The 9,162-nt window shown below is 48.7% G+C and overlaps 1 protein-coding gene across 4 annotated transcripts in view; it reads right to left on the reverse strand.

Moving 5' to 3' along the window:
* Nucleotides 1-8,190, reverse strand: part of LOC143341225 (dipeptidase 1) — a 61,731-nt gene extending 53,541 nt beyond the window's left edge. For 2 of the 4 annotated variants that reach the window (XM_076763967.1, XM_076763964.1), the window contains exon 1: nucleotides 6,375-8,190. In XM_076763967.1, the coding sequence (XP_076620082.1) occupies nucleotides 6,375-6,545 (171 nt within the window). In that variant the 5' untranslated portion in view covers nucleotides 6,546-8,190. The remainder of the gene's footprint in view (nucleotides 1-6,374) is intronic. The other 2 variants (XM_076763965.1, XM_076763966.1) reach the window with 2 other exon arrangements.
* Between the last annotated feature and the right edge of the window lie 972 nt (nucleotides 8,191-9,162).

Below are 9,162 nucleotides of genomic sequence, written 5' to 3' on the forward strand. Positions count from 1 at the left end.
GAGAAAGAAACCTTCGATTTTACAATGCCACTTTTAGCTCCCAGAAATCGGTAAAAGTACTTCTTCGTATGGCGCGCCGGTAATAATCGTACGTCGAGCAGTTTCACGTGCCGCGGCTTCGATAATCTTTCTCTACGGCTATTGCGATCGTTATCATTGCCTCGTAGACCGCATTCTTTCCGAATACGGTTACGATCCCTATCGAATGCAGTCGAGAATATCAAAGCGCCCGTACGCCTTCCTCCCACGCCTAAACGGAGCATCGAGTTTCGTATTTTCTTTTTCCTCTTTTTTGCGAGCCGCCCGTACCGCCGGGAGGAGAGCAATCGACTTACAGGTTTGTTTAATCGCGATTAGCATCCGGTCCTTCCGCTTTCTCGATCGAATCGCGACCGCTAATTGAGCTATCCTAGTTATCAGGAGCACCCTCTCCCCCCGAGCTTCGATCTGTTCCGACTTATCGTAGACATCTTGGCTCGGATAACAGGTTCTCGAGGTTCGATATACAGTGATCCAGCGCTCGAAGTGAAGTTTAACGACGTCAGTGACTTTGAAAAATGTGATATTGAACGGGAATCCAAAAATTTCAGGAGTCAGTCTCTAGAGTCAACGTGAAGTTTCGTTTTCCGGGCGTTTAAGCAATCGCAGAGCGATTCGAGGCAAACGGGAACAAGATGGCCCCGTCGTTTTATTGGCTTTCAAGGAGGGTAAATCAGATTGTCGAAGGGAGGGCATTTTCGATGCGGCGTCGATGACTGCGCGAAGAGGGTTGGTGTTTCCTCTATCCACTTTCCTCGGCTCCGCGCTCAACTCGGCCAACTCGGTGACGGCCTAAATCTTCTTTTCTGCTTTTAAGCCGTAAGCATCATCGTGGACGCTACTTGCGCGCTGTTCCGCGTGTGTACGTCGTCGCGTTCTTATATATTTACGCGCCGTTGAGCGGATACGACCATGCAAGAACTTTGAACTCGTCCGTGTTATAAGCCCCCGGGAAGAATGGTAATGTCGAAGGAAAAGCCTTAACGCGTTTAAGTCGCATTAACCGGCTCGAGCGTGCGTCCAAAAACTGTCCCTTAACCATCCTTAAAACAAGTTAATTCTTCGTTAATCATGTGAAGACATGTTTATCCATCTTCTCGGAGTCTAAACAAATAAATTTGACGAAAATGGACGATCGTTCGTGATTTTTCGAACGATTTATTAAGCACCGTGCAAATTTCTTTCTAAAGGGTTTTTAAAAAAGACCGTGTTTTTCAATTTATTTAGCACTACTAGTGGAGTACTCGTCCAAATTTGATTGAAATCTCTTCGGTGGTGTAGGGGAATATGGGTCATGAAGTTTGGCAATTTTACATATGGATATGGCCCGGCCGTGAAGCTCTCTTCTCTGGAGATCTGGATAAAATAGTTATTTACGATTTTTATTAAACATTTTACTCTTGAAACTTAGCAAAAGTAATAGATAGGGTATAAATTGACCAAATGGCGTTTATGGGAATTATATTTTCCACTGACAAAGGGTTGAGAATTCTGACAAATGTAGAGATCCAGGGGTTGTCGTCGAAACGAGTAAATTGAAGCCCGCGGAAAAAAGGTTTCGTCGCCGCGAAAACCGCCAAGCACAAAGAACTAGAAGCTTCCGCACAGTCACCGGAGACCCTGTCTTTGGCCGGAAACCTCGCGAGGCTTTCGGTCAAGCAGAATGGCGCGAAACGCAGTCGAGTCGTGTTTCTTTATCGCGTGCTTTTTTCTCTGAAAAAGGTTCGAACGAAATCCCCACGGGAAAGAAGCTGCTTTGTACTCTAATTCCTCTCCGCTTGCTTACCGTTCTCGGGTTACTCTCGCGTTTCGAATAATTAAATATCTCTGCCGTTGAACGGAGTAATTACAAACCATCGTGTGAACAGTTATCAGCTTCCAGTCGATTCGTTCGCGAAATGAATGTATTTCTTAAAAATTTCAAGCTTATTCAACGTGTCTAAAAATTTTTAATATTATTCCTGGCGGTGTTGATTTTTCGATTCGGTGACCGAAACGGCTGTTATAACAACGCGTGAATGGAAAAATATTTTCTATCGTTTCGTACACTTTTTTGCGTAGAAACGGAACGCATCGAACCGCTTTTTGTTTTTGCGCGTGTGTTTCCCGCGAAACTGAGTTCGATGACAATGCGCGCGGATTGGCCGGTCTCGAAATTCCGTCGGACGGTTGCATCCATTTTTACGGTTTTACGGACACCGTTACGGTTCTCATAGTGCGATTGTTACGTAAGCTCTTCAAACCTCGATCGTCTCTCTCTCTCTCTCTCTGTCCCACTGATTGGAGGGGAAAATGCAAACTATTATACGGCGCACAATAGGCTCGACGAGGCTTTCAGTCGTTATCGGTAACGAATCGCCTTCGACTCGTCAACAATCGGGCAAAATCGCTCGTGTTCCTATCTCCTAACGGTGCCTTTTATCCCCGATACCTTGGAGGACTTCTGGAATTTCTATCGCGACCCAAAGGTGAAAGGTTCCGTTCGCGGTCGGGGTAACCAGGCAGAAGACAGTAATTTGCAACAACAAAAGGGTCATTCTCGTCTGTATGGACGGGGTCGGTAGCTTAATCTCGAAACGTGGCCGGAAATAGACGGTCGCAACTGGGCCGCGACATCGAAAAGAAAAGCCCACGCAACGAACCGTTAACGGTGCTCCATTTAAATGCAAAGCTCGCCGATGGAATTTTCAAATCGAGTTATAATCTTTCGTTTCGCAGTCGCAAATACATTCTCTATGCAAAACCGATTGAAAGAAAACTATTGCCGGTCTTTTGGAAACACACGTCGCCCGAAGACCGAGACCATTGTGTTGCCTTTCGATCCGACAGGTTATTTGACCAGAATTCACCCACTCCCGCCACGGTTCGCGCGAAACATGGACGAGCGAAAGTAGCCAGAAGAGACACAGGGGCTTGTTCCAGACGAGAGAACCGGAAATTCGTATCCACCCTCTAGTAACCCGAGAAACTGGAGGACCAAATAGCCGCGAGCCATCCTCGAGCTAAATTCTATCTTCCTTCTGTTTCTTCCACGCTTTCTGCCCGTTCCTCTCGGCTCTTTCGTTTCAATACTTTCTTTGCATTTTTTTAAAACTCTGTTTAATTCTCTCTCCTCCATTAACGTCTTTTCTTTCTGCCGTTCGCGAAACTTTCTCATTATCTGCGAGAGAATGCACGACTCTCGAGTTTCGTCCAATTGGATCACACCCTTCTTTTTCTTTCGCTTCGAGGATAAAGAAACGATCCCGCCGGTGGCTTCGATCGTCTCCGAGACATCACTCGCGAACCGTTAATTACTTTCAAAGTCCACGGATATCTTCAAGTATAGTATTGCAGTTCTTTCGGTGCTTCTACATTTTAGAACTGTCTGTCGGGTTAAAGAAAATTAAATAATAGTATCCGTAATTTGATTTAGTATGGGGCACAGGTGGACAGGATATAGTTTAGTTATGTTTGCCATTACGCGTAGTTATAGGGTAATTACCGTTCAATCACGGTGGAATTATAATTGTAAATCTTTAAAGCGCGCAACAGCTAGTTAATTATCGTGTAGTTACGACGTGAACGCGTGTAATTTTATCGTAGCGGACGTAGCCAGATTACATTTTGCTCGACTCTGGTATTGAGTTTCATGTACCGGCGACCACAGTCGCACGCGTGGCTCGCACATTTAGATAGGAAGCACTAAAGAAGCCATTTACTCTTGATGTACTTACTGCATACTACAAATTCGAATTTACCGCGTACACCATTACGAGTTCCAACCAATCATGCACACGCCATTACGCAATATTTTCCGCTCACCTACGCTCTTCGCATGCTACTTCGCATTACTGTGGGGAACTTTACCTTGGTCACAGCCAGACCGCAGATGTTTATGCAAGTAAGATATGCAAGGAACGTTTGACATTTATGCACCTAAAATATGCAGATACGCACGAAAAATATGCGAGTTATACCCACAACAATTCTTTCCAACGACTTCAAGGGTGGAAGGGGCCGTAATTAAAAGAACAGTTTTTACTCGTGCACCTCCAATATTTATACTTCTCACAGTCCATCGACCCCACTCGTAACAATTTCAACGAAACGTACGATACGCGTCGAATCGAAAGATACGTTTTTTCCCCCCAGTTTCCGAATGTCAATAGGAACGAGTTTACACGAGAAACAATTAATTTTCCCCGGTTTGCGTTCGAGGTACGCCCGTACCAAGCCAAGTGTTTCACGGTTTCGCGATCACAGACAGTTTGCGTTTGAGGACGGGGCAGAAGGAAGAAAAAGAGCGGGGGAACGTATCGCGTCGAAAACAATTTTCGAGGATTCGTTTTTCGGGTTATTCGTCGGCCGAGAAAAATTTGATGTCGCTGCGTTGATAAACGCTACAAGATCGATACGGTAGCGCGAGGATTGAAAGCTGGCTCGTTTCCGAGGGTAGAAAAAGCGACCGTACCCCGGTATCATTCGACGCTTTATCGCGAATCGGACACGGAGAGGACATTCCTTTCAAGTTTAATTCTAGTGTAATTAGAGGCACGCTCGGCCATAGAATGTCGTCCACGCGCGTCGTTACGACGACATTGTTCTCGTTGGCTATAAATTCGTGCCTTGCGGTTCTCGTGTTTCAACGGCACTCCAGTTAACGATCGCGTCGGAGTTTTCAGTTATTCGTTAAAATTTCAACAATTTTGCGAAGAGCGCGCCAAGAATTCGTGGACCGGGAGAAACAGCCAATGCGAACTGTACCGTCCGCGAATGGGAAACCCCTGCCTCTGTATCTACCCCGTTCGATTTTGCTTCCTCTTTCACAATTCATACTAATCGACCGGACGGAAGCTTCGCGTGTAACAATTGCCAATTTTGTTCTTTCATCGGACGGGATGCACGCCACGTTCGTTATCGCACAGACATTTTTACAGCTCGTAACGTTTAGCGATCGAAAAAGAGTTAAGCCACATTAAGCAGATGAAAAATTCTTTTTACGTTCAGAAATTTAATATCCAAACTCCTTGTGTCATTCATATTTTTATAGTTCAGAAAAATATCAAAGGACTCGTTTTTCTCTGGAGTATATGTAGTCATTTGAGGTCGAACGTGAAACTTTGGATTTAAAGTCTCTCGAATACTTTCACGAGTGATCGTATCTCGCTCGATTCTGTGTTTCCGTCGACGTTAAGTGGAACAGGTTGCAAATCGTTAGCGAGGAATGCCTGCGTTTCGGGGTTATCAGTCCCGGACACTCGTAGACGATGGTTCATAGATCAAATGATTTGGCTGTGTAGGTTTACGCGGATCCGGTAATCCGTGTACGATGCAGATTTTAGTTACGCTATTATACTCTCTCGGGGATGTACCGGTCAACGTCCCCCAAGTGTCGCCGGTTTGAAATGAAAATAGATAAGCTCGGCCATGCCGGAACAGAGACTACAACGAGGCGAAGTTTAGAAGAGAAAGGTCAGGCAACTCTAGTTCCTCGAGTCAACTCCTGAACCTTCAAGTCTCGTTACTCATTTCCTGTCGCGCGAACTCTCGGTTTCAATGTCCAAATCATTGCACTTCCTATAGGTAAGACGTTGGATGCTCGACCGTCGTCGTTTCGCCCTAATTCCCGAGTTCGCTCGAACGACGATAGCGATTTCACAGAAACGTTATCTATTTCAAATTATTAGCTTTGATAACCATAAGATTTCTCGTTCGATCGGTTTCACCGAATGAAATTATTTACCCTTTTCGCGCTGCACGCGTGCAAATATTTGCTTTGTTAATCCAACAATTCGCACGAGACTAATTTGCCGCGTGAATCACGCGTTCGCAAAATTGGAAAATTGTGCCCGACATTTGCTAATATTTGTTTATTTATCGCGATGAACACTACCCAGTTTCGAGCATGCGCGACATTAAAGCTTTTATCAAAATGGAACGCGTCTTTTTCATCGAGCACTGCTCAAAGTTTGGGCCGTCGGCTTTATCGCATTCCGGTGCATGTCCCCCGTAAAACTATGCTCGAAGCATCGTATAGCGTCTAATGTCCTCTGGGGCAGAAGTTGCTACTCGACACTGGTCATCAATTACCGTTTTTACGTTGTAATTCCCTGTTTTACGAGACGCTGCTACCGAAATACATTCCACCGTTGCGCTCGTGACTCGATTTTCCGTTGCTCGGATTCCTTCGAGAATAAAGACAGAATAATAGGCTACTTTAAAGAGTTTAGAAATCTCTTTGAACGCAATGGTGTTTGTACTCAGAAATTTTCGAACGATTGAATATTGCGGGGACTCGGAGGATGAGCCAATATTACTATTCTATTTCAGGTTGTGTCTTTGGTCGCACTTACCCATCTATTAGCGGCACGTCTCTGAGTATTCTGCGAGCCGCCGCGAGTCGATCGCCGGCATGGGCAGCGAGCAGAATCCTCGTCAGTAGCTGACCAAGGACCATCACGCCCACCACCATCCTCATCCTCCTCCTCGCTGGACCCGCAGCTCTTCCTTACTAATGTCCTCATGCCATCACCGTCGGCTGACCGGCTCGCCCGCAGGATATTTATCCCGGCAGCGATTCTACGTTTTCCTATCCGCGGTGCTTTGGCGCTTGCCAACGTTTCGTACTCTTCGCGCGGTCACTCGTCTCCCGTCATGCTTGTCAGCCTCCACGATCGCGAAATATCGCTGCAGAACCTCCCGGGAACCTCCCGTCAGCTGTATCCTATTAACCGAGCGTCAGAGGCCAGGCTCAGAGACCGCCAGCCAACGTCCCCTTCGATGTTCCGTTTCCGGGACGTTCGTTTTCGCGCATCTTCGCCCACTGACGGACTTCTCGCATCCAGACGGCCATTTATCCCGCTTACCAAACGTTTACTTGGACCGTTTGTTCATTTTTTGCTCAGCACGTTTCCGTCTCCACCGAGTCAGAATTATCTTGTTCCTTTGATCCACGGGTTTGCGACGTCGCGGCGACCGCTTTGCGGTTTTCGTCGGTCCTTGGAGGCGGCACCAGTGTCTTTTCACGGGGGTTTACAATTTGCCCCGGTGGCCCTTTGATCGAAGTTTCGTCGACGAGACCGCCGAAGGAAATCGAACCGCTCGCGCGGAAACACTCGACGACTGTTTGCTAATTACAGCGAGGCACGGCACGGTCGAGGGTCTCGGTTCCGTCGAAATTATTTCCACCGCAAAACCACCGGCTCGTTATCTTGGCCGTGGACCGTTCGCGATTCTATTTCGTGGCGGTCGTCGAACATCGGGACGCCGCGGTGGATTAATTAACGCCGCGGAGAGTCCGTTTCAACGGGCACGGGCCGGCGCGCGCTCCTCTGCACGCGCCGCTGATGCTTCATGGTCGCGTAACAATATTCTCCCAGCCGCCCGGAAATCTGTCGCGATCGATTCGACACTCGATTAGGTCCTCTTCCGCGTTCCTCGATCGTCGGTTTGCGTGAACTCGGCGAAGGTCGGAGCGAAACGCATCGAGAGTTCCTCAAAGGGGCGACTTTCGGAGGGAGGAATGCAGGAGATCTAATTACTTTCGATGGGAATTACGGGAGGCCCGGCGTTCTTTCGTCAGGGCGCGTAAAACTCGATCGACAATCGAACGGCTTCGGAGGAACGCGGTCGAAGAGGGCGAGGCGAGCGTTCGCGACGAGCCCGTTAACGTCGACTGCGACTAATGAGTTATCCTGTTCATAATTATCGGCAGACGCCGGCGCGCGCGTTCGCGCCCGGTTACGAGCCTGATACACGATATTTATCCGGCCGCCGATGATTAATTAGCGCTAACGACGTTAACGGGTCGCGCCTTTTGATCCTCCTCGACGGAATGACCAGCGGGAATCGATCCGCGTTTTTACCCGAATTCCCCCGTCTACGCGAACGCCGATGTTCCCTCGGTTACCTCGTGGGTAGTCGAGAGCGATTCGTAAAAACGCCGGTGCGGGTGAAACGCGCGCGGAAAAAGTTTCAACCGTCCGGGAAAAGTTTCGGGACTCGGAGGAGGAGAGGCGGAGGTTCTCTCGAACGCTCGATCGAACTTTGGCCGTTTTCTTTGGCGCGCGCGAACCGAGTCGCTTCCGGTCGCGGAACCGCGTCGGGTGTGCAGAGGGTGTTTCCACCGGTGGCGGTGGAGTCGCGCGGCCCCCGATCACTGGGTGTTCGCGGTCCGGAGTTGAAGACCCGACTGGTGGAAACGTACGCAGAAACTCGGTATAGCCGAGGGCGCAGGCGCCTCCGTTCCTCTCCACGATCTTCCTCTCTTCCAGCGGGATCCGTTCGCCTCTGTTGCACGCTCGGCTATCTCTGGCTTCTCTTCCGGAACCACTGGCCCCTTCGACGATCCGTATTCCGATCTCGCCACGGTCCTCGTCCGCATCCGGCGAACACGCGACGTCTCCGAAGACTTTCGAATCCCTTCGTCTCCCTGCTTTCAAACTACCTTTTTTTATTCTCCGTCGATGGTCCATTAGCGTAAATGATCGACGATGGTCTGTAACTGGACGTAAACGTTGCTCTTGGTATTTCTAATCAAATGTTCGCAACAAGGTTGTGGCTATTGTGTCGACGTTTAAGGACCCGTGCCCCGTTCGATAATCTTTTCTTCTGTTTCCGTCGGTTGCTGGGTTCCCTCGGCCTCTGGGGCGGTTCGAAACTCCGATACGTTATCGAGGTTAACCTTCCGAGAGAAGCAACGAGACGCCTCCGAGCGGAGATCTTGATTCGCCGCGAGGAAAAGTTTCATTTCCATCGTTGGTCCAGGTGGCTGTCGGGGTCTCGGCTCGATCGTAAAACGCGATAGTACCGTCGCAGTCGATGGAACTCGATTAAATCTTCCAAGATAGCGCGGTAGACTCGTCTCCCGATCGTCCGAAGAATTTTTCCAGGATGGTCGAGGATTCGGGGGAACGTATGACGAGCGGGAAAATCCGTGAAACGAACCGGACGAGCTGTTTGAAGAGGACGAATCTAATTCCGCGCGCATCCACGGCGATAAACGGATCCAGTCGAGACAGAGGCCGAAGGACACCCAGAAGTCCTTCGTCCGGACGCAGCTTCCCATCGAGTCGTCCTTGATTCCGTTAGCTCGGATTAATCTCTCCGTATCCTCTGCCTTTCCATCTTCCACCCGCCTTT

The sequence above is a fragment of the Colletes latitarsis genome, chromosome 4 (genome assembly GCF_051014445.1).
Source record: "Colletes latitarsis isolate SP2378_abdomen chromosome 4, iyColLati1, whole genome shotgun sequence".
NCBI lineage: Eukaryota > Metazoa > Arthropoda > Insecta > Hymenoptera > Colletidae > Colletes > Colletes latitarsis.